Source organism: Hemitrygon akajei, chromosome 1 (assembly GCF_048418815.1).
Source record: "Hemitrygon akajei chromosome 1, sHemAka1.3, whole genome shotgun sequence".
NCBI lineage: Eukaryota > Metazoa > Chordata > Chondrichthyes > Myliobatiformes > Dasyatidae > Hemitrygon > Hemitrygon akajei.
The window spans coordinates 11,648,311-11,674,531 of NC_133124.1; the positions used below are offsets into that span (position 1 = coordinate 11,648,311).

At 44.7% G+C, this 26,221-nt stretch overlaps 1 protein-coding gene across 2 annotated transcripts in view; it reads right to left on the reverse strand.

Annotated features, from left to right (window-relative positions):
* LOC140718789 (transcriptional activator GLI3-like) overlaps nt 1-26,221 on the reverse strand; it is a 426,621-nt gene that overhangs the window by 128,771 nt on the left and 271,629 nt on the right. For both annotated transcript variants that reach the window (XM_073032982.1, XM_073033058.1), the window contains exon 4: nt 22,554-22,659. In XM_073032982.1, the coding sequence (XP_072889083.1) occupies nt 22,554-22,659 (106 nt within the window). The remainder of the gene's footprint in view (nt 1-22,553; nt 22,660-26,221) is intronic.

Consider the following 26,221-nt stretch of genomic DNA (forward strand, 5'->3'; position numbering starts at 1 on the left):
ACTGTCCTTCCAGGTGAGGTGGCACTTCACCTGTGAGTCTGTTGGGGTCAGTTACTGTGTACAGTGCTCCCAGTGCAGCCTCCTGTACATCGGTGAGAACCAGCATAGATTGGGAGACCGCTTTGCCGAGCATCTACGCTCCGTCCACCAGAACAAGTGGGATCTCCCAGTGGCCATCTATTTTAATTCCACTTCCCATCCCCATTCCAATATGTCAATCCATGTCCTCCTCCACTGTTGTGATGAGGCCACACTTAGGTTGGAGGAACATTTGGATAGCCTCCAACCTGATGGAATGAACATCAATTTCTCAACCTTACAGTTATGCCCCCTGACCACCACCCCTCTCTCTATTTCCCATCCCCTTTTCCCTCTCTCATCTCATCTCACCAATCAACTTCCCAGCTCTTTACTTCATCCCTCCCCCTCCAGGTTTCACCTATCACCTGGTGTTTCTCTCCCCCCTCCCCCCACCTTTTAAATCTACCCCTCAGCTTTTCTCTCCAATCCTGCCGAAGGGTCTCGGCCTGAAATGTCGGCTGGACCTTTTTCCATAGGTGCTGCCTGGCCTGCTGAGTTCCTCCAGATTTTCTCTTGTTTGTGGTTTGAATACAGTGAAATACATTGTTTACATCAAATCAAATCAGCGGGGATTGAGCTGGGGACAGCCTGCGAGTGTCTGCATGCACCTGGTGCTAACATAGCACGCCCACAACTGACTAATCCTAACCCTAATGTCTTTGGAATGTGGGAGGAAACTGGAGCACTGGGAGAAAACCCACATTCTCAAGGGGAGAATGTACAAACTCCGTAGGGACAGCGGTGAGAGATGGATCTTACAGCTGGTGCTACGACAGCGTTACACTGACCATTTCACTACCGTGCTGCCCCAGTGTCAACACATCTATCGACAACAACATGGACTATTTGCAGACAACCAGCCTGTTGTTTGTTTCACTGATCCTGGGCTAAGCATGCACACTCTTAGTCCCAGTGAAGCTTTGGCAACTATATTCCAGAACTCTGCAGCTGGCAGTAAGGTTTCCCTCTCCAAACCAAAGAAGAAGGAACCTTTAGTTCAGGACAACAAGGTTTAAGGAAAATCAGAGTAAAAGCATCAAGATCCTCCACTTCAAGGATCAGCTTTATTCATTATATATTGTGCACTCAGTGGCCACTTTATTAGGTACCTCCTGCACCTAGGTGATCACTGAGTGTATGTTCATGGTCTTCTGTTGCTGTAGCCCATCCACTTCAAGGTTTGACATGGTGCGCATACAGAGATGCTCTTCTGCACATCACTGCTGTAACACATGGCTATCTGAGTTACCGTCACCTTCCTGTCAGCTTGAACCAGTCTGACCATTCTCCTCTGAATTCTCTCATTAACAAGGCAATTTCACCCACAGAACTGCTACTCGCTGGATTTTTTTCTTTTGTTGTTTCTTTGCACCAATCTCTGTAAAATTTAGAGATTGTCGTGCATGAAAATTCCAGGAGATCAGCAGGTTCTGCTACTCAAACCATCCCATCTTACACCAACAATCATTCCACTGACAAAGTCACTTGGCACACATTTCTTCCCCATTCTGGTGTTTGGTCTGAACATCTTCGAATCTCTTGGCCATGTCTGCATCCTTTGTGAACTGAGTTGCTGCCACATGATTGGCAGATTAAATATTTGCATTAACAATCAGGCGTGCAGGTGTACATAATAAAGTGACTACTGAGTGCACATTGACACGTGTCAGGAACTTGCTGTGGTGTGTTGTTCAGAACGTGACATGCAACAGAAAACAACATTCAACAATTATACAAATAAATAATTACATAAAAAATAAAGTTAGAGATTAAAGTGTGGATCTGGAATAAAATATGTATAAATATATAAATAACATCATGTTATTTACAATGTAAACAGCACCATAAACAGTGGTTTAAAGGGTTTACAGTGCAGTGACAGGGTAATAGGTAGGGAGGCTAACTAGAATGGTTGAGGATATTAAACTGCTTAGTGGAAGAAACTTCAAAGGTGGTGTGAAGTTTTTGTTTTTATAACCCTATAGTTCTTTCCAGATGGGAACTTTTGGAAAAGACGGTTTACAGAGTAGGCAGTTTTCACAATGATTTTGCCTGCCTGCTTCTTCATTCTGGACATATACAAGTCCTGCAGTGATGGTAAATGCAGCCAATGCCATTTTCTGAGCTGACAGTTCGCTGTAGTTTTTGAACATTGTGAGAGGATGCTGAACCAAACCAGACAGTGACGGCTGATGTGAGGATGCTCTCAATGACGGCAGTGCAGAACTGCATCAGTATGTTCTGGAGAAGATAGCATTTTACCAACTGCTGTAAGCCGCTCATCCTCTGCCAAGCCGTTTTGTTAATGAAAAAGTTCAAAGTAAATTTATTAACGAAGTATGTACATGTCACTGTAAGTGTCTGCAAGAAAATGACTCTCAATGTCAGCATAGGACCTGGGGCTCCTGTACCTCCTGCCTGATGGCAGCAGCGTGAAGAGAGTACAGCCTGGATGGTGGGGGGGTCCCTGATGATGGATGCTGCTTTACTGTGGCAATGCTCCTTGTCGATGTGCTCAGTGGTAGGGAGGGGATTGTCCGAGATGGACTGGGCTGTGCCCACCAGTTTTTGAAGGCTTCCCCACTCCTGGGCGTTGGTGTTTCCATACTAGGACAGGATGCAGCCAATCAGGATGCTCTCCACTGTGCAGCTATAGAAGTTTGTCAAAGTTTAGGATGAAATGCAGAATCTGCACGGAGGATGGGTTCTCCCACATGAGGTCCTGTGAAATAATGTCTAGGAACCTGAACAATGTTGGATTGGGCTGTAGAATTGTTATTTTTCTCTTAGTTTAATTAGTTTAACTTTCTTATGATTGTTTGTATTTTTACACAATCACCTCTCTGCATGTGACTGTTCAGTGCCTTATCCAGTGGTTACAGTTACCTCTGTAATTTTCTAGAAACTTCTTGGTTTCAGTGGCGGGAGTCACGTTACTTGAATGTGGCAGCTTTATTGGTTAATAATTATCTGTTGGAAGTTCAATGGATTCAGTGGTGTGATAGACCAGACCACCTTTGTTCACTTTCTTTCCTTAGGCTTTGTCCCTGCCTACTCTTCCCTTTGTCTGCTCTGTCCGCTGTCTCTCACCACACTTCTCCCATCGTTTTCAAAAAACCCTTTGAATCACAGAAAAGTACGACACAGAAACAGACCCTTCAGTCCATCTAGTCTGTGCCAAGCCACTTATACTGCATACTCTCATCAATCTCCACCGGGAACATAGCCCTCCGGACCCTTACCGTCCATGTACCTATCCAAAATTCTCTTAAGCATTGAAATGGAGCTCGCCTGCACCTCTTGTGCAGGCAGTTCGTTCCACACTCTCACAACCCTCTGAGTGAAGAAATTTCCCCTTATGCTCCACTTAAACATTTCACTTTTCGCCCTTAATCCACGACCTCCAGTTGTAGTCCCAGCCAACCTCAGTGGAAAAAGCCTGCTTGCATCTCCCCTACCTATACCCCTCATAATTCGGTATACCTCAAACAAATCTCTCCTCAATCTTCTACATTCCAAGGAATAAAGTCGTAACCTATTCAACCTTTCCCGATAACTCCAGTCCTCTAGACCCAGCAACAACCTTGAAAATTTTCTCTGTACTCTTTCAACCTTATTCACATCTTTCTTGTAGGTAGATGACCTAAAGCATATATGTCAAACTCAAGGCCCGCGGGCCAAATCCGGCCCGCGGTGGAATTATCTTTGGCCCGCGAGATAATATCTAATTACTATTAAAGCTGGCCCCAGTAATCGAAGCGCCTATGGCGTATGATATGGCTAACGCTGAGTTTATTCAGGTACCAGGTTTTCAGGGTTTTTAGTGTTTATTCGGCAGTCTTGCTCGGCAGTCTTCTTCATAAGAAACGGAATTTGTAAAGTGAAACACTTTGTAGTTATAGCAGAAACTGAGACACATGAGAGCAGGCTGAAAAAACGGAGGCAACGAAAGCTGCGTTCGCACGCGTCCGACTGATCCGGCCCACATGAAGCTGCATTTTGCTCAATCCGGCCCGTGACCTAAAATGAGTTTGACACCCCTGACCTAAAGCATCAGGATTCAACAATGTTGAAATGGTCTAACTGAAGAGTTGTTGATGATGAATGGGTGGAGAGGAGATATATTTCTCCTCTCCACCCATTCAAAGCAATGACTATTATTAGGTTACTGAAGTTTGAAAGCAACACACACAAAATGCTGGAGGAACTCAGGAACTCCGGCAGCATCTATGGAAATGAATAAACAGTTAACGTTTTGGGCTGAGGCCCTTCTTCAGGACCAGAAAGGAAGGGGGAAAGATGCTAGAATAAAAAGGTGGGGAGAGGGGAAGGAGGATAGCAAGAAGGTGATAGGTGAAGTCAGGAGGTGGGAAAGATAAGGGGCTGGAGAAGGAATCTGATAGGAGCGGAGCGGAGAGTGGACCATGGGAGAAAGGGAAGGAGGAAGGGACTCGGGGAGGTGATAGGTAGATGAGAAGAAGTAAGGGGCCAGAATGGGGAATAGAAGAAGAGGGAAGTTTTATTTTACCGGAAGGAGAAATTGATATTCATGCTACCCAGACAGAATATAAGTTTAAGGCCTGAACACACCCTGTGTTGGGTGCCACTCAGCACTGTTTCCATTGCAGGAATGATCCTGCGTAATGAGCCTAGACAACATGGTTGCACTGCAGTCACAAATGCGTCAGAGGTGCCACAGTTGAGTACATATTCATATGCACAGAGGTTAATATTATCACAGAGATAATTGCAGTTATTACTAACCCTAATAAGACCTGCCTAGAAAAAAACATAGAGAGGTTAATTTGAGATTTCTTTCCTTATTCAGAGGCAAATTAAGTGTCAAGTGGCTAATATGAAACATATTTCATTTTATGAGCTTTTAATTTAATTTTACTTCAGATTATTGATGCACAAAAGGGAAGCTGCCTCGATCCAGATTAACCAGGACTCTATAAACCTTTTGGACCTGATTTTTTTGACAACCAAAATAACCAAAGTCTGACATTGGACGCAAGTGGTTGGGGGGAGGGGTTGATGTCTCCAATATCAGGGTATATGCATACTCACAAATTCCCTGAGTCTGATGCACAAACAGTCCCCTTTATTCTCCTTAATACACGCAGAGATTACATCAGATTTATTACCTAGCTCCGGGCACATTCGCTCAGTAATTACAAGACGTAATGGCAGACTCATTTGAAAAGTATTTGTAGAATATTAGGCATGTGTTTAGCACTTGGTTAAGTGTGTTAAAAATGATTCCTTCTGCTCACAGTGAGGATTTGCTTTAAAACAATTTCATTTTTTTCCTTCAAAGTCCATGTAATTACTGCGTGGTAACTGATTACCACGGATATGCGCAGTGCCATCTACATATCATGACTCATTTTCCACAATATTAACTTTGATTTCCTTGTAAATAAAGATGCCTCTGTTCATGAAGTCTGATCCAAAAATATGATTAAGCACTGACTGTGACAGTTTATGCCGGAGAGATTTAAAGAGCTTGTACGCTGAAAGTTTCAGGTTTCTTTCATTCTTCTCCGCTCATCAATATGACTTGAAATCCTCCAGGGTTATAAAAGCCCTTTGCAAAAAACTCCTGTCTGAGGCTGTACAATCCCTCCACAAACCACTCCTGTCTGAGGCTGTACAATCCCTCCAAAAACAGCTCCTGTCTGAGGCTGTACAATCCCTCCAAAAACCGCTCCTGTCTGAGGCTGTACAATCCCTCCAAAAACCGCTCCTGTCTGAGGCTGTACAATCCCTCCACAAACCACTCCTGTCTGAGGCTGTACAATCCCTCCACAAACCACTCCTGTCTGAGGCTGTACAATCCCTCCACAAACTACTCCTGTCTGAGGCTGTACAATCCCTCCGTAAACCACTCCTGTCTGAGGCTGTACAATCCCTCGGTAAACCACTCCTGTCTGAGGCTGTACAATCCCTCCACAAACCACTCCTGTCTGAGGCTGTACAATCCCTCGGTAAACCACTCCTGTCTGAGGCTGTACAATCCCTCGGTAAACCACTCCTGTCTGAGGCTGTACAATCCCTCCAAAAACCGCTCCTGTCTGAGGCTGTACAATCCCTCCACAAACCACTCCTGTCTGAGGCTGTACAATCCCTCCGTAAACCACTCCTGTCTGAGGCTGTACAATCCCTCCACAACCACTCCTGTCTGAGGCTGTACAATCCCTCCAAAAACCGCTCCTGTCTGAGGCTGTACAATCCCTCCAAAAACCGCTCCTGTCTGAGGCTGTACAATCCCTCCAAAAACCACTCCTGTCTGAGGCTGTACAATCCCTCCACAAACCACTCCTGTCTGAGGCTGTACAATCCCTCCGTAAACCACTCCTGTCTGAGGCTGTACAATCCCTCGGTAAACCACTCCTGTCTGAGGCTGTACAATCCCTCGGTAAACCACTCCTGTCTGAGGCTGTACAATCCCTCGGTAAACCACTCCTGTCTGAGGCTGTACAATCCCTCGGTAAACCACTCCTGTCTGAGGCTGTACAATCCCTCCAAAAACCGCTCCTGTCTGAGGCTGTACAATCCCTCCACAAACCACTCCTGTCTGAGGCTGTACAATCCCTCCGTAAACCACTCCTGTCTGAGGCTGTACAATCCCTCCGTAAACCACTCCTGTCTGAGGCTGTACAATCCCTCGGTAAACCACTCCTGTCTGAGGCTGTACAATCCCTCGGTAAACCACTCCTGTCTGAGGCTGTACAATCCCTCAGTAAACCACTCCTGTCTGAGGCTGTACAATCCCTCGGTAAACCACTCCTGTCTGAGGCTGTACAATCCGTCCACAAACCACTCCTGTCTGAGGCTGTACAATCCCTCCACAAACCACTCCTGTCTGAGGCTGTACAATCCCTCCAAAAACCGCTCCTGTCTGAGGCTGTACAATCCCTCCACAAACCACTCCTGTCTGAGGCTGTACAATCCCTCCAAAAACCGCTCCTGTCTGAGGCTGTACAATCCCTCCACAAACCACTCCTGTCTGAGGCTGTACAATCCCTCCACAAACCACTCCTGTCTGAGGCAGTACAATCCCTCCACAAACCACTCCTGTCTGAGGCTGTACAATCCCTCCAAAAACCGCTCCTGTCTGAGGCTGTACAATCCCTCCAAAAACCACTCCTGTCTGAGGCAGTACAATCCCTCCACAAACCACTCCTGTCTGAGGCTGTACAATCCCTCCGCAAACCGCTCCTGTCTGAGGCTGTACAATCCCTCGGTAAACCACTCCTGTCTGAGGCTGTACAATCCCTCCAAAAACCGCTCCTGTCTGAGGCTGTACAATCCCTCCACAAACCACTCCTGTCTGAGGCGGTACAATCCCTCGGTAAACCACTCCTGTCTGAGGCGGTACAATCCCTCCGCAAACCACTCCTGTCTGAGGCTGTACAATCCCTCCACAAACCGCTCCTGTCTGAGGCTGTACAATCCCTCTGCAAACCGCTCCTGTCTGAGGCTGTACAATCCCTCCACAAACCACTCCTGTCTGAGGCTGTACAATCCCTCCACAAACCACTCCTGTCTGAGGCTGTACAATCCCTCGGTAAACCACTCCTGTCTGAGGCTGTACAATCCCTCGGTAAACCACTCCTGTCTGAGGCTGTACAATCCCTCGGTAAACCACTCCTGTCTGAGGCTGTACAATCCGTCCACAAACCACTCCTGTCTGAGGCTGTACAATCCCTCCACAAACCACTCCTGTCTGAGGCTGTACAATCCCTCCAAAAACCGCTCCTGTCTGAGGCTGTACAATCCCTCCACAAACCGCTCCTGTCTGAGGCTGTACAATCCCTCCAAAAACCGCTCCTGTCTGAGGCTGTACAATCCCTCCACAAACCACTCCTGTCTGAGGCTGTACAATCCCTCCACAAACCACTCCTGTCTGAGGCTGTACAATCCCTCCACAAACCACTCCTGTCTGAGGCTGTACAATCCCTCCAAAAACCGCTCCTGTCTGAGGCTGTACAATCCCTCCAAAAACCACTCCTGTCTGAGGCAGTACAATCCCTCCACAAACCACTCCTGTCTGAGGCTGTACAATCCCTCCGCAAACCGCTCCTGTCTGAGGCTGTACAATCCCTCGGTAAACCACTCCTGTCTGAGGCTGTACAATCCCTCCAAAAACCGCTCCTGTCTGAGGCTGTACAATCCCTCCACAAACCACTCCTGTCTGAGGCTGTACAATCCCTCCAAAAACCGCTCCTGTCTGAGGCTGTACAATCCCTCCACAAACCACTCCTGTCTGAGGCTGTACAATCCCTCCACAAACCACTCCTGTCTGAGGCTGTACAATCCCTCCACAAACCACTCCTGTCTGAGGCTGTACAATCCCTCCAAAAACCGCTCCTGTCTGAGGCTGTACAATCCCTCCAAAAACCACTCCTGTCTGAGGCAGTACAATCCCTCCACAAACCACTCCTGTCTGAGGCTGTACAATCCCTCCGCAAACCGCTCCTGTCTGAGGCTGTACAATCCCTCGGTAAACCACTCCTGTCTGAGGCTGTACAATCCCTCGGTAAACCACTCCTGTCTGAGGCTGTACAATCCCTCCACAAACCACTCCTGTCTGAGGCTGTACAATCCCTCCGTAAACCGCTCCTGTCTGAGGCTGTACAATCCCTCCAAAAACCACTCTTGACTGAGGCTGTACAATCCCTCCGCAAACCGCTCCTGTCTGAGGCTGTACAATCCCTCCGTAAACCGCTCCTGTCTGAGGCTGTACAATCCCTCCAAAAACCACTCTTGACTGAGGCTGTACAATCCCTCCGTAAACCGCTCCTGTCTGAGGCTGTACAATCCCTCCGCAAACCACTCTTGACTGAGGCTGTACAATCCCTCTGCAAACCCCTCCTGTCTGAGGCTGTACAATCCCTCGGTAAACCACTCCTGACTGAGGCTGTACAATCCCTCCAAAAACCACTCTTGACTGAGGCTGTACAATCCCTCCGTAAACCGCTCCTGTCTGAGGCTGTACAATCCCTCCGCAAACCACTCCTGACTGAGGCTGTAGCAGCGACAGTGAAATAAGGGAATGTGTACGGTTCTATGAAAAGTTGCAGAGTGTAAAGGACGGAATTTATGGACGGCTGTGGATATCAAGCCGTTTGATGTATCTAAAGTGGGGGTCGATAGTTCAAGTTTAAGTTTATTGCCATTTGACTGTACATATATACGACCAAAGTGAGGGAGGAGATTGCTGAGCCTCTGGCGATGATCTTTGCATCATCAGTGAGGATGTGAGTGGTTCCGGAGGATTGGAGTGTTGCGGATGTTGTTCTCTTATTCAAGAAAGGGAGTAGGGATAGCCCTGGAAATTATAGACCAGTGAGCCTTACCTCAGTGGTTGGCAAGTTGATGGAAAAAATCCTGAGTGGTAGGATTTATGAACATTTGGAGAGGCATAATATGATTAGGAATAGTCAGCATGGCTTTGTCAAAGGTCGTGCCTTACGAGCCTGATTGAATTTTTTGAGGATGTGACTAAACACATTGATGAAGGTAGAGCAGTAGATGTAGTGTATACGAATTTTAGCAAAGCATTTGATAAGGTACCCCATGCAAGGCTTATTGAAAAAATAAGGAGGCATGGGATCCAAGGGGACATTGCTTTGTGGATCCAGAATTGGCGTGCCCACAGAAGCAAAGAGTGGTTGTAGATGGGTCATATTCTGCATGGAGGCCAGTGACCAGTGGTGTGTCTCAGGGATCTGCTCTGGGGCCCCTACTCTTTGTGATTTTTATAAATGACCTGGATAAGGAAGTGGAGGGATGGGTTAGTAAATTTGCTGATGACACAAAGGTTGGGGGTGTTGTGGATAGTGTGGAGGGCTGTCAGACGTTACAGCAGGACATTGATAGGATGTAAAACAGGCCTGAGAAGTGGTAGATGGAGTTCAACCCAGATAAGTGTGAAGTGTTTCATTTTGGTAGGTCAAATATGATGGCAGAATATAGCATTAATGGTAAGACTCTTGGCAGTGTGGAGGATCAGAGGAATCTTGGGTTCCGAGTCCATAGGACACTCAAAGCTGCTGCGCAGGTTGACTCTGTGGTTAAGAAGACATACAGTGCACTGGTCTTCATCAATTGTGGGATTGAGTTTAAGAACCAAGAGATAATGTTGCAGCTATATAGGACCCTGGTCAGACCCCACTTGGAGTACTGCGCTCAACTCTGGTTGCCTCACTACAGGAAGGACGTGGAAACTATAGAAAGGGTGCAGAGGAGATTTACAAGGATGTTGCCTGTATTGGGGAGCATGCCTTATGAGAATAAGTTGAGTGAACTTGGCGTTTTCTCCTTGGAGTGACGGAGGATGAGAGGTGACCTGATAGAGGTGTACAAGATAATGAGATGCATTGATTGTGTGGATAGTCAGAGGTTTTTTCCCAAGGCTGAAATGGCTAGCAAGCAAGGGCATAGTTTTAAGGTGCTTATAATTAGGTACAGAGGAGATGTCAGGGGTAAATTTTTTATGCAGAGAGTGGTGAGTGCGTGGAATGGGCTGCTGGCGGAGGTGGAAACAACAGGGTCTTTTAAGAGACTCCTGGATGGGTACATGGAGCTTAGAAACATAGAGGACTATGGGTAAGCCTAGGTAGTTCTAAGGAAAGGACATGTTCGGCACAACTTTGTGGGCTGTTGGCCCTGTATTGTGCTGTAGGTTTTCTGTTTCTATGTTTCAAATGAAACAATGTTCCTCGGGGCGACAGTGCACCCACACAACATATAACACATAAGACAAAATATTACACTATAATATTTTACTTCCTGAGGAAGTACTTGTTCTACTTCCTGAGGAGACTGGGGTCCTTTGGAGTACGCAGGCCTCTCCTTCACATGCTGTACCAGTCCGTTGTCGCCTGTACTACCTTCTAAGCGGTGGTGAGCTGGGGCAATGGCATCAACACCGGTGATGCCAACAGGCTCGATAAACTGATTAGAAACTCTGGCTCTACTATAGGAGTCAAACTGGACACACTGGAGGCTGTGGCAGATCACAGGACCCCACAGAAAATGCTGGCAATTCTGGATAATGTTTTTCACCCTCTGCATAAATAAAGTATCTATCTATCTGTAAATAAGTCAATAAAATATAATTCAAAATGTCTGTTGTGTGCAGGTAAACCATAAACAGCTCGCTGTCCTGGTGATGAGATCTTAGTGGTGGCACAGTATTCATTAATCTCACGGCCCGAGGGAAGAAGGTGTCACCCAGTCTGGCAGTCCTAGTTCAGATGCCCCTGTACCTCCTTCCTGAGGTAGTGGGTCAGAGAGACTGTGGGCTGGGTGGTAGAGATCCTCAACCATGCTTTGGGCCCTTCGTCTGCAACGCTCCCAGTAAATGTCACAAATAAAGGAGGAAGAATCTACTTAGTGACAGGAGTTACAGGAAGAAGGCAGGAAAATAGGGTTGAAGGAGATAATAAATCAGCCACGATAGAGTGGAGGAACAGACCTGATGGGCTGAATGGCCTGATTCTGAGTGTTAAGCATGAACTAGAGTACTTGTGCTCTAATTGGAAAATATAATTTGGATATGTGCCCACTGTATCTTTATCAAATATTTTTGTTACTTCGTGAAATTATTAATTTAATATTCAGTCGGGAGTTTCATTCAAGAATCAGGATTTTTTATAGCCATCCTTCAGTATTAACTGTAAGGGAGAATAAAATGATTGTTACTCCGGATCCAATGAGGCATAAAAACACAATAAACATAAAGTCTACAATAAATATAAATATGAAATCAATTCTATGAAACACAATGTACAAGTAACTGCTTGAGTGTGGCCAAATATAAATAAGATTAGCTTATGTGCATAGATTGATTGTATGTACATAAAGTGGTGCTAGGTGCAGGAGTGCCTTACATGAGGTGACTGACAGGAAATTATGAAGTGACAGAAGTGGCTCTTGGCAAAAGAAACTCCGCGGCGTGATTCAGCAGAACATGCACCTGCCACAGCTTATTTGCCGCTGAAGAACTTGGGTACAGTTTTCTTCCTTCTAATACAACAACTCCTTTAATACAGTTACCCTAAACTCCGGGGAGCCTGGAGGTGGCCTATACTGGGATTACAGGGCTGTGTGTACGTGCGTCTGTGTGGGTGGGGGGGGGGGGGAGAGAGAAGAAGGGAGCTTGTTTTGTTATGATCAAAGTATACGTATATCACCATATACAACCATATATTAATTTTCTTGTGGGCATACTTCAAACGAGAGGACATGACTTGAGAGTTAGGGGGCAAAAGTTTAAGGGAAACACGAGGGGGTATTTCTTTACTCAGAGAATGATAGCTGTGTGGAATGAGCTTCCTGTAGAAGTAGTAGAGGCCAGTTCAGTTGTGTCATTTAAGGTAAAATTGGATAGGTATATGGACAGGAAAGGAGTGGAGGGTTATGGGCTGAGTGCGGGTAGGTGGGACTAGGTGAGATTAAGAGTTCGGCACGGACTAGGAGGGCCGGAATGGCCTGTTTCCGTGCTGTGATTGTTATATGGTTATATGTTATATGGTTACTCAATAAATCCAATAACCATAATAGAAACAATGAAAGACCATGCCAACAGGGCAGACAACCAGTGGGCTAGACAACAAACTCTGCAAATACAAAAAAAATATCTGCACCTGGTAGCATCCCAGTCACTACACAACATTACACAATTAGGCCTGCGCACCAATATTTATGTAAATCTCTAGATTTCCACAATACTTAAATCACTAGAGTAGTATGAAACCCTAGCAATTGAGTAATTAATGAGTGCACTTGGCTATGCCTGTACCTCAGGCTTTACCAGCTTGAGCTGAAAAAAAAATTTAAAAGTAATAATAAATAAGCAATAAATATGGAGAACATGAGACGAAGAGTCTTTGAAAGTGAATCCATAGTTGTGGGAACAGTTCAATGATGAGGCAACTAAAGTTGAGTGAAGTTATCCCCTCTGGTTCAGGAGCCTGATGGTTGGGGGTAATAACTGTTCCTAAAACTGGTGGTCCTGTACCACTTTCCTGACGGCAACAGCAAGAAGAGAGCCTGCCCTCAGTGGCGAGGAGTCCCTGATGATGGATGCTGCTTTCCTACGACATCGTTTCATGTAGATGTGCTCAGTAGTGAGGAGGGCTTTACCTGCGATGAACTGGGCTGTATCCACTAATTATTGTAAGATTTTTCATCCAAGGGCATTGGATCACTGGCTGTGATGCAGCCAGTCAATATACTCTCCACCACACATCTATAGAAGTTTGTCAAAGTAGTGGATGACATGCCGAATCTTCGCAAACTTCTAAGGATGTTGTAACTTCTTTGTAATTGCACTTATGTGTGATACTTACACACATCTGTAGGTTGTGTTAATCGTTAACGCAAATGACGTATTTCAGTGTATGTTTCCATAGAACATAGAACAATACAGCATAGTACAGGCCCTTCGGCCCACAATGTTGTGCTGACCCTTAAACCCTGCCTCCCATATAACCCCCCACTTTAAGTTCCTCCATATACCTGTCTAGTAGTCTCTTAAATTTTCATGTATATGTGACATATAAGCAAACCTGAATTTGAATCCCAATTCCCAGGCAGCCTCCATAAACATGAAACAGTACCTCACTAATTTACTCTCTTTGCATTATTTACTGTATTTTTAAAAATTTCTTATTATAACTATTTTATTATTTTCTTTTTATTTTCTTTTTTTTTATTATGTATTGCACTGTACAGTCAGTAACCATTTTATTAGCAACCCCCTGTACCCAATAAAGTGGCCACTACGTGTATATTCTCGGTGTTCTACTGCTGTAGCCTAGCCACTTCAAGGTTTGATGTCATGTGCTCTCAGAGAAGCTCCTCTGCACATCACTGTTGTAACGCGTAGATACTTGAGTTATGTCATCTTAAGCTTCAGCCATTCTCCTCTGATCTCTCTCATTAACAAGGCGTTTTCACCCACTGAACTGCCACTCACTGGATTTCTTTTTTGTTTTTTGCACCCTTCTCTGAAAAACTCTAGAGACTGTTGTGTGTGTGAAGATCCCAGGAGATCAGCAGTTTCTGAAATGTACTCAAACCACCCCGACACCAACAATCATTCCATGGTCAAAGTCACTTACATCACATTTCTTCTCCATTCTGATGGTTGGTCTGGACAAAAACCTAATCTCTTGACCATGTCTGCATGCTTTTCCGCATTGAGTTGCTGCTATATGATTGGCTGATTAAATATTTGCCTTACCAAGAGGTGTACCTAATAAAGTGGCCACTGGGTGTACCGTCAGTGATAATAAACCTGATTCTGATTCTGTTTGTCTAAAATCCTGCTGCCTTCATCAAAGTGCTATTTGTCCATTTGTAAAACTGATCATTTTGGGACATTAACAGCACGGACTAGTAGTGTTGTGTGTTTAAGTAACACCTGTTACTTAATAAGAATATAATAAGAATTATAACACTTCTATTATAATTGAAAGATACTGTATAATCATATAAGATTTCCATGATCCAGAGCAACACACACACAAAATGCTGGAGGAAATCAACAGGTCAGGCAGCATCTATGGAGAGGAATTAACAGTTGATGTTTTGGGCTGAGACCCTTCGTCAGGACTGAAAAAGAAGGGGGAAGAAGCCACGATAAGAAGTTGTGTGGGGGGGAGGGGAAGGAGTACAAGCTGGCAGGTGATAGGTGAGACCAGGTGAGGAGGAAGGTAGGTGAATGAGGGAGGGGAATGAAGTGAGAAGCTAGGAGGTGATGGGTGGAAGATGTAAAGGGCTGAAAAGAAGGAATCTGGTAGGAGAGGAGCCTGGCCCATGGGAGAAATGGAAAGAGGAGGGGCACCAGAGGGAGGTGAGGGGCAGGTGAGGAGAAGAGAAGAGGTGAGAGGGGAGCTAGAATGAGGAAAGGAAAAAGAAAGAAGGGGGAGGGGAGAAAGTTACCCAGAGTTAGGAATCTGTGTTCATGTTGTCCGGTTGGAAGCTGCTCAAATGGAATATGAGGTGATGCAACTCCAACCTGAGAGAGGCAGTAGAGCAGACCATGACGGAATGGGAATGGGAAATGTTCATAAATTATTTCCATACAAATAGCTGCATGAAAATGAATCTGAAAGTTGTATATGGTGATATATATGTACTTAGTTAGCAAATTTACTTTAACTTTGACTAATCCTTTGGCTTTCTGAAGATACCCACCTCTTCACGAGATGAGCAGCTTCCCCTCATTGTGGGAGCCCTTCTCCTCTATATGACTAACCAGCCTATTGACCAGGGTAGAGCTGGTGGAGACCATGGGAAGTGCATAGCCATTAATCAAATGACAATTCCTTCTGTTATACCCTCTGAATGGCAAGTGCAACAAATTGAACAGCATGTCAATTGATCTTCTAACAACAGAGTCATGAATATATTTCAGCACGTATTTCATTACCATAGGCATGGCTGGATGCGACATGAGCTTTGTGCGGTATCACAGCCACAGCACTTGACTCAATTGCACATCGATGGCATTTGTTAATCAATTTTAATGACATTAAATCAGCAGCTCTTCAATAAATGTAACCGGCACATTAGAGATGCAGCAAACCATAAAATGGTTAAATATACAGGATTGACAAATTCTGTAAAGCGAAGATGCTTTCAAAATAATGAAAAGTCTCTAAATATTAAAAAAATTAATATAAAGAGCAGTACAGAGTAAAAAACTGAATCAAATCGATACTTGGTGTGACCACTCTTTGCCTTTAAAACTGCATCAATTCTCTTAGCTACACTGTCGGGCAGTTTTATAAGAAAATCAGCTGGTAGGTTGTTCCAAGCATCTTGGAGAACTTGCCAGAGATGACCAACCTGTGCACTGAAAGGGTCCGAAGGATTATTGGGGACCCCAAACACAAGCTAGTCCAGCTGCTACCATTCGGGAAATGGTACCGCAGCATAAAAGCCAGGACTAACAGGCTCCGGGACAGCTTCTTCCACCAGGCCATCAGACTGACTAATTCAAGCTGATACAATTGTACTCTATGTTATATTGACTGTCCTGTTGTACATATTATTTATTACAAATTGCACATTTAATAACATAAAGATTTTTACTCTTCATGTATGATAAGGATATAAGAAATAAAGTAAATTCAATTCAATTCAACTCACTGATAGATAACTATATAAAGACCAAGCATGTGCGGGACACACCAGAATTATCAGTGCACTGATGATGTCTCCTCACATGCTGAAGAAACGTTTGCAATTAAATTACCAAAATCGGAGAACAAATCAACCCAAACATCAACCACCCGAGCTACACATCTTCTGCAGACTTTGGCTGTCTCGTTTGCTTCTGTCTCTCCAGGTAATCACACACAGCCTCAATTATGTTGAGATCCAGGCTCTGTGGAGGCCATACCATCTGAAACCACATAAAAATCTTGGGTGCTTGACTTTAGCACATTACTGTATGTGCACATAAATATTTGTAAGCACTGACCTATTGTTGGCTATAAATCTGTTACTGAAGTCTAATATAATAAATTTATCTCCTTCTGTCTGTAACTTGTATTTCCTATCTCCTGCGCTCTCGTTCACTGTTCTATTATCTTCCTTAAGCCTACCATTGTATGACAATTGTTACTTTGCTAAGATGATATTGCCATCAATCATCCTGTGCTTGTTAATGCAGACAGCGGAGACCATGGGAATGCAGCATTAAATTTTTATTGCAGGCAATAGTGGTCCTTTCGGAGAGACTATAACTTTACAAAACAGAATCAAGTATGACGATGACAAATTCCAAGCTAAACGTGGTCCTGCTTGCTTTCTTGTAAGAGAGAAAAGATCAGCTTTATTTGTCACGTGTACATCAAAATGTTTGGCGAAGTACGTCGAGGGTGAGCTGGGGCAGCCGGCTGAGTGTTACCACGCCTCCAGCGTCACTGTAATTTATCCGGTGATTAGGTTACTGTGAATCAGGTCAGGTTTATCAGAGGTTGCAGGGCAGTGTGGGCCGAACGGCCAGAGGTGCCTACTCCGCACTGTATTGCTAAATAAATAACTCACTCAAAATAATGTCCTGTTCATGATTCTCACTGAAGATTCAAGTTTACTTATCATGTGTACTTCTAAACATACAGTGAAATGTGCTGTTTGTGTTAACAACCAACACAGCCACACATTGGCACCAGCGTACCGTGCCCACAATGCTGGGCAGAACAACACAAGCAACAACAGTATTAAAGATGTTTGCCTTATGTTATGTTATTGCCAGAATTTGAAACAGAAACCATCCTCAAAACCAATTTTCAGATTAATCTATTTATCACGTGTACATTAAAATATACAGTGAAATACGTTGTTTGTATTAACAACCATCACAACCGACTGATGTTGTCACACATTCTGGCACTAATAGCATTCCTGAAATGCTCGGCAGAAGAACACAGAACACAACAAATAATCAAACGACAGCAACAAAACAAACCCCTGTTCCTCCCTCCCACCCGTGCACGTACACGTACTTTAACCCCAGGACCGGCCATCTTCTTTGACCTCCAGAGGACTTGAACTGGGGCCTGCAGACATTGGTCTTCCACATTCCAAGTGGATTCGCAGACTCAGTTCCCACCAATGGGCCTTTACTTCTGGAATCCTGATTCAACCCTTGGGCCTCGATCCTCGGCAGCGATTGGGACATGCTGCTCACCTAACACCAGACCTCAAACTCCAGACTTGCCAACAATGGGACCATCAACACCAGGGCTCAAACTCTAGTGTCACAGAGTCGCAAAGCCAAGGAGTTATCAGATTCATTCCTCTTCACTGCCAGATGAGGCTCATGGGTATGGAATCTAGAGTAGTTATTAACTGATCTTTATAACTGAGGAAATAAACACCTCATATGCATCAGCGATAGTCAAGCTGAGCCCATCCAGTGGATTGCACCGAGTACCTTGTCCCAGAACACAGCAAAATGCTATACACAACCAATCAGACAGCGCCATCATGGCCACTAGACGTCCTAGCATCAAGGACACATCTTCAAAAGGCAATGCCTCAAAAAGGCGGCATCCACCATTAAGGATCCCCATCACCCAGAAATGCCGTTAGAACTCCGCAAGTCAGGCAGCATTTATGAAGGGGGAAGAAACCACCGACATTTATCAGAATTCTGAAGAAGAGTCTCAGCCTAAAATGGTGACAGTTTATTCCTTTCCACAGATTCTGTCTGACCTGCTGAGTTCCTCCAGCAATTTCTGAGTGTTTCTTTCATCGATATGGTTTTTAAAATATATTTGATAATCAGCAATCAATTCTGAATGAAATTTGGTTGTCCATGGATGGGCTTGAAGACAGAGGTGATAAAAAAAGAGTTCAGTGTCATGGGGTGGGGATGAAACTCACTGAGGTGCAGGCAAAGGGGACAAAGGAAAGGCCATTGCTGAGGATAGGACATTCTGCCTCAGAGAGTGGAAGATCAGTGGGAACGGTGAAGACACGGCAGGGATTAGAGCTGGGATCAAAGGTGGGGAGGAAAGTTGGTAGCACCAGAGGAGGGGGAGAGTTAGTTATTCAGGGAAGGTGGGGGTGGAAGGAGGGGGCTCTGTTTTGTATTACTTGTTTGTATTTTTATATAATTACCTATGTATGTAATTGTTCCGTGGGTTTTCGAGTGGTTACAGTTCCTCCATATTTTTCTGGAAACTTCCTGGTTTTAGCGGCGGATACCACATTACTTGAAGATTACTTATCTCAGTGTTAATCTGTGGAAATTCAATGAAATAAGCAAACTTGTATAAGAGGAGCAGACCACGTTGGATCGATCGGTCTCTTGCTCAGTGTCTCCTTGTCTCTGTCTTCCCTCCCTTGCCACCAGGCTCTTTCCTTTCCTCATTTAATTCTTCTAACACTTTATAAACTATCTGAAGCAACAAGTTTTATGCCTCATTTTTGATTTCTGAAGAACCTTCGATCAGAGGTGAGGGTCGGGCCAGTTCTGCTTGCTTGCTCCATGACGCATCCGACACTCTCCGTGGCCCTGTGTGTCCTACTCTGGCTTCTCTGGGCTTCCTGGCTGTGAGCCTCACGATGATTTGCCCCACTGTGTGGTGAACTGAGGCTGTGTCCTACTCTGGCTTCTCCGGGCTTCCTGGCTGTGAGCCTCACGATGATTTGCCCCACTGTGTGGTGAACTGAGGCTGTGTCCTACTCTGGCTTCTCCGGGCTTCCTGGCTGTGAGCCTCACGATAATTTGCCCCACTGTGTGGTGAACTGAGGCTGTGTCGTGCTCCAGCTGCTCCGGGCTTCGCGCCTCTGGAACTCACTTTAGTTCTGAATGCTGTTGCTTGCTTTTATTATTTGCATGATGTATGTTTTATTTTCTCTCAGCACATTGGGCATTTTGTCAGTCTTTTTTTAATGGGTTCTTTTGTGTTTCTTTGTTTTGGTTCAGGAGCATGAAGACTCGTACGGCCAGATTTGGGAACAACTTCTTTCCAACTGTGATAAGACTGCTGAACAGATCCTGACCCGGATCTGGGCCGTACCTTCCAAATATCTGGACCTGACTTGCACTACCTTACTTTCCCTTTTCTATTTTCTAATTATGATCTATAATTTCAATTTTTATTATATTTACTTCGATTTGTAGTTAAGGGAGCACGAAGTGCAGAAACAAATATCACTGTGATGATTGTACGTTCTAGTATCAATTGTTTGGTGACAATAATGTAATAATTGTAATTGTGGCTGTCTTTGAGCAGGCGAATCTTAAGGTTATATTATTTATACATTCTTTGATAATAAATGTACTTTGAACTGAGAACTTTGATCACAAAAAATCAAGATCCAACACATCTAAGTGCCTATCTAAGAGTTTCTTAAATGCCCCTCATGTACCTGCCTCTACCACTATCATCATCATCACATGCCATGCCGTATGATGCGGGCCATCATGGTCTTATCCATAACCTTGAAGGTTCTTGGCAAAGTTTTCCTACAGAAGTGAAGATTCTGGAAGGTGACTCTACCAATACGACCATCAAAACACTTTGCGTAAACAGAAACCGACAGCTCAGATCGGCATCCAAAATAAAATCGAACACAGAAACACCACGTTGCTCACAGGGGCCTGTGTGAACAAGGCATGTAACTGTGCTTCACATCGGTCAATCAGTTCAAAGTTCATTATTATCAAAAGCAACCTTGAAATTGACCTTCTTACTGGCAGCCACAAAAACAAAGAAACCCAATAGGGCCCATTAAAAAAGACCATCAAATACACATTGTGCAAAAAAATGTAATAATCAGAATGAGGCATTGAGACCGTCAAAAATTTATGCTGCAGCAGACATTCGGCCCACTGTGCTGAAACCAGTTATTAAGGACATACACAGCCTCATCCCACCCTCTGGCAATAGATTCATAACTCTGCATTTTAACTACATAGTTTTTAACAGTGAAGGCAGATTCTGCTTTTAACGTCCTTTCATACAGCAAGTTAACAGGCTCCTCCATCTTCTGGGTGAAATTCCATTCCTCATCTTCCCATTAAACCTGCGACCAACTGCCTCAAATATTCAGTTTTTTTTAATTCCCCGGAGCACAGGAGATTGAGGTTGATCTTATGGAGCTGTACAAAATGACGAGGGATTTAGAGAGCGTGAGCGTATGCAGGCTGTTTCCCTCAGTTCAGATGAGACTAGAACTAGGAGTCATAGGTTAAGGGTGAAAGGTGAACTATTTAAAAGGAATTTGAGGAGGGACCTCTTTGCTCAGAAGGTGGGGAGAGTGTGGAATAAGCTGCCAGCAGAAGTGGTAGATGCGGTGCAGTTGGAACATCTAAGACAGTTTTGGATAGGTACATGAATGGGAGGTTTTTGGAGGGCAATGGTCCTCCGGCGGAGCAGGTTGATGGGACTAGGCAGAAGACCTGGTCAACATGGTCCTGTTTGTGTGCTGTAGTGTTCTATGACTATTTTTTGTGCCCTCTGTTAATAGAAATGTATTCAAAATAGTTAGATATATTCAAAATACATACTAAGTTATGTATTGCTGAGGAGCGCAGTTCGAAAGGCTGATTCAGTGCTGTACTCAACAAACAAACAAATGAATAAACGTCATTGTCCCAGTAGTGCAGTATACAGTTCTAACATAAACACTCTGCTTGGAGTTTCAAGGCAATTAGCGTGTCACCACAGAATCTTGCCGATTTCTTCAGATGTACTGTGGGGAGCATACCGACTGGTCACACCACAGCCGAGGAAGGAGCTCCAACGCATAGAGTTGACAGAGGCTGCAAAGTCCTGTAAACTCAGCCAGCTCCAACTCAGGCAAAACCATCCCCGACAACTTCAAGAGGCAGTACCTGAAGAAGGCGGCATCCATCGTTCAATGCCCTCACCATCCTGGATCTGCCCCCTTCCTCGTTACTACCATCAGGGTGGAGGTGCGGGATCCTGAAGAACCACACTCAACATTTTAAGAACAGTTTCTTCCTCTCTGCCATCAGATTTATGAACAGTCCATGAACACTACCTCAGTCTTCAACTTTTGCATTATTTCTTATTTTTGTAACTGATACTAATTTTGTCTTGCACCGTAAAACAACAAATCTCATGCCGTATGACAGTGATCGTACACCTGATTCTGATTCCATACTCTCTGCTTTGGCTAACAGAGGTAATATGTATGTTGTTCCAAAAATGTTATTGATCTAGCAACAGTCTTTTAGAAACAAACACATCCATCAACAATTCTCTGAGAATTTTTCCATCCAACGACCACTCTCCCTTGGATCCCTTGGATTGTACTTGCTTAACCTGCTTGCCACATGCTGCCTTTTCCAAAACATTGCAAGGACCATAACATATGCAAAACCTTAATCAGGCTACCTCCTCAAAAATTTCATCGCCATCTAAATCAAAGTGTAGATCAGAATACAGAATTCGAAGTCAAGTGTACAGGAACTGAAAAAGTGGTCAAGAAAGATCGCCAAGTGAGTACCCGGATGAGATGTATAAGAGGAATGTTTGAACCTTTTGTTACAGTTTTGCACGGTAATTGAAATCTAAAGCAGTGAGACTGCCAATTTGTCATTTTTCATTGGTGGAGAGAGTGTTAGGCAGTATTTATCTGATTAGCACATTTAAGAATTCATTTATTCTTGAATGAATAAGTTACAACTTTTCTTCTGATGCTTTCTGTTGGAGTTTCAGAACATCTTGCCATTCATTCCTGTAAAGACCAAGTTCCTTAGCCTTATCAGTGTCAGTATCACTTGCCTATAGTATCACCACCTTTCACTGCAAAGAACCAGGGCCAATGCTTAAAAACAAACTCCATATTGATGTAAAGGCCATCAAGGTACATACAATTCAATTTGCCTGGTGCAGATGAACAGTTAATCGCACAAATGTCACTAACAAAGGTTAATCAGTTCAGTGAGGAATCATACTCACATGTGCAGTGGGCCGAGAGGAGACGGGTCATAGTGATAGCGGCCCTCGTGATGCCTGGCGTCAATTGGAACAGGTGGGTGGAAGTTCGGGAAAAGCGGGTGTGGAGCTGTAACGTGGAAGAACAGGAAGCAGAAAATTTAGAGGTGAATTTCAAAGTGCATTTCACAGACACACTGAACAGCAGGGTAGCACTGAATTTCATCAGTCAGCCAACATTACAATTGACACATGTATTTTAAAAGAAGATTGATATTTACTTATCATTCATTCATTATGTGCCGAGTCGTATGACCTGGGTGATCTGGGTGATCATAGTCTCTCCATGACCATGATTGTCCTTGGCAAATTTCTCTACAGAAGTGGTTTGCCATTGCCTTCTTCTGGGCAGTGTCTTTACAAGATGGGTGACCCCAGCCATTATCAATACTCTTCAGAGATTGTCTGCCTGGCGTCAGTGGTCGCATAATCAGGACTTGCGATATGCACCGGCAGCTCGTACAACCGTCCACCCCCTGCTCCCGTGGCTCCAGGTGACCCTGATTGGTGGAGGGGGGTTAAACAGGTGCTACACCTTGCCCAAGGGTGATCTGCAGGCTAGCAGATAGAAGGAGCGCCTTACACCTCTTTTGGTGGAGATAGATCTCCACCCAGCTGCCAAATTTGCTTACATTAAAACTATTATTTACCGTATTATCATTTTACCTGGCAAACAAATTTTATTTTATTTTAAAGATACAGTGTGGAAAAGGCCCTTCCGGCCCTCCGAGCTGCACCACGAGCAACTGACCGATTTAACCTGAGCCTAACCACAGGGCAATTTACAATGGCCAATCAACCTACTAACCAGTTCATCTTTGGACCGTGGGAGGAAACTGGAGCACCTGGAAGCAACCCATGTACAAACGGATGCCAGAATTCAACTCTGAACTCCCATACCCCGAGCTGTAATAGATAGATAGATAGATAGATAGATACTTTATTCATCCCCATAGCGCCATGCTAACCGCAAAGCTACTGTGGCGCACACTTGTAATTGAATCAACACAGCGGCAGGAGCTTCAGAGTGAATATACAGTACAACTTTGTACTCCTTCCACCCCCCACCCCCTTATTCTGGCTTCTATCCCCTTCCTTTCCCATCCTGATGGAGGGTCTCAGCCCAAAACATCAACTGATCATTCCCCTCCATAGACGCTGCCTAACCTGCCGAGTTCCTCCAGCATTTTGTGTGTGCGTTGCTCTGGATTTCCAGCATCTGCAGAATCTCATGTCCACCACCCTCTGCAGCTTCTTCCATGTCAGCGCAGTTGAATTGCCGTAACAGACCGGGATATCACACTACTGGACTTCCCACTCTGTCCATACTGAGAAGCACCATATATTCCTTTCTTGCCGTGACTTACAGGAACTCTGGCACCAACAGGATCCTACTACTAATGCAGTGCTGACAGGAGATGATCCTGAACCATCAGCTGTTTTAATAGAAAATCAATACCACACAAAAAATGTTCTGAATGCTTATGGAATCGTGGAGAACAGCACAGCACTAACAGTCACCACTCAGTGTAGGTTCTCTAAGCCAGATGTTCTGAATCACAACCTTGTTAGCCTTCCAGATGTTTCCTCATATCCAAGCAAGGTTTTTTCTGGACTTTTATCTACAGTGCCCATGGATTGAGTAGATAGCCAGAGAGAGGCACAGATCGAGCAGAGAGCCAGAGTTTTCTCCCCCAAGGTGGAAACAGCTAACACAAGTGGCAATAATTTTAAGGTGATTGGAGGAAAGTACAGTGGGATGTCCGAAGTAGGTTTTTTACACAGAGAGTAGTGGGTGCATAGAACGCCCTGCCAAGGGTGGTAGTAGAGGTAGATACTTTAGGGCAAGGGTTCTTAACCTGGGTTCCACAGACCCCTTGCTTAATCGTATTGGTCCATGGCATAAAAAGTAAGTTGGAAACCTCGCATTACGGGGATTTAAGAGACTTTTAGATAGGCACATGGATGATAGAAAAATGGAGGGCTATATGGTGGGGGGGGGGGGAAGGTTTAGATTGATTTTAGAGTAGGTTGAAAGGTTGTCACAACATCGTGGGCCAAAGAGCCTGTACTGTGCTGTCGTGTTCTGTGTCTTATATCACTATCTGAAAGCAAGCCGGCTGGTGGAACGGTAGTATCAGCGCTGGACTCCGGAACGAAGGCTCCCAAGTTCAAACCCAGCTGCACCCCCCCACCGAGCACGCTTTCCATCATCCGTGCCGAGTGAGCGTTGAGCTAGCCATTCGGCCTCATAAAAAACAAGGGTCGAGTCATCCCGTTACCCGGTTAATCTGAAAGGAGACAATCCTGACACTATGCGCCAGACAAGAATGGCTGACTGTCTGGTGTGATAAGCTATGAAAATGAAATGATCTGAAAGCACAAATGCTGGCCTAATTAATGGCTCAAACATGGATATAATCTACTGCCTATCACACAGATACGGAATATACAGTACAACTCAGAGATTGGCTACCTGCCACCTTCCAGCTTGCACTCCTTCCCCCCTCCCCCACCCCCTTATTCTGGCTTCAGATACGGTGCTGGCAAAATTATTACATTAACTTCGCATGTCACATGTATATCGAAGCAAACAGTGAAATGTATTGTTCGCGCCAATGTCCGAGAATCGTGCCGGAGGCAGCCCGTAAGCGTGGCCACGTTTCTGGCGCTGACATAGCGTGCCCACCGCTCACTAACCCTAACCCGCATGTCTTTGGAAAGCAGGAGGAAACCAGGGCACCCAGAGGAAACCGGCACAGCCACAGGGAGAACCTACAAACTCCTTCCAGACAGCGGAGGGAATTGAACACACTGACTGGTGATCGCTGATGCTGTAAAGCGTTATGCTGACCGCTGTGCTGCCATGCCACCTGGTTCAGAATTAGTTATTCCAGGATGCTTAACTTTTAGAAGAGGTGCACTAAATGGAAAACATAATCCTCGTATTAAAGAATGGGATGAAGGCAGTCGAGAGGAAACACCTTATCTCAGAAGAGAAATAAATTTAGAATTAGGTTGCGTGAAAAGGCAGAAAACAACTCAAGAAGGCATGTAAACTCCAAACATTAGTGGTAACGCTGGACACAACACAAATCAAAAAATTCCCTGTAACAAAGGTTTTGTAATTACAGAGAGTGTTAATCTACATGAAGACTGACTGGGTAAACTGAATAATGACTAATAACATGGAAAATCAATTAAAATGGTGTATCAGAGATGGCTTTCTCGATCAATGCGTCGAGGGACTAACGAGGAAACAGGTTTGTTTTTAGATTTTGTATTGTGTACTGAGAAAGGGTTAATTGATGCTCTGATACCGAGGGAACTGATAGGCCTAGCTAGACTGGAATGCGGCGTGGACATTTCCAATACTGGGAGAGTCTACGAAGAGAGGAGATCCTGACTTTAAGAGTGGTTGGAATGAGGGTATTCAATGAAAATGAGCTTCCTGGGTGGCTACTGTGGGTGTTCACTGACCTCCAGGCGTTTACAGTGACATTGAAAAGCCAGCCTGGTTCATACATCTGCAATTACAGGCTTGCTGAATTCAGCAGTTCGTGACCTAGTCACCTGACTTATTTTGTCTAATTTGGTCCACCACAACGAGTGGGGATTTCCCGGTGGCCACC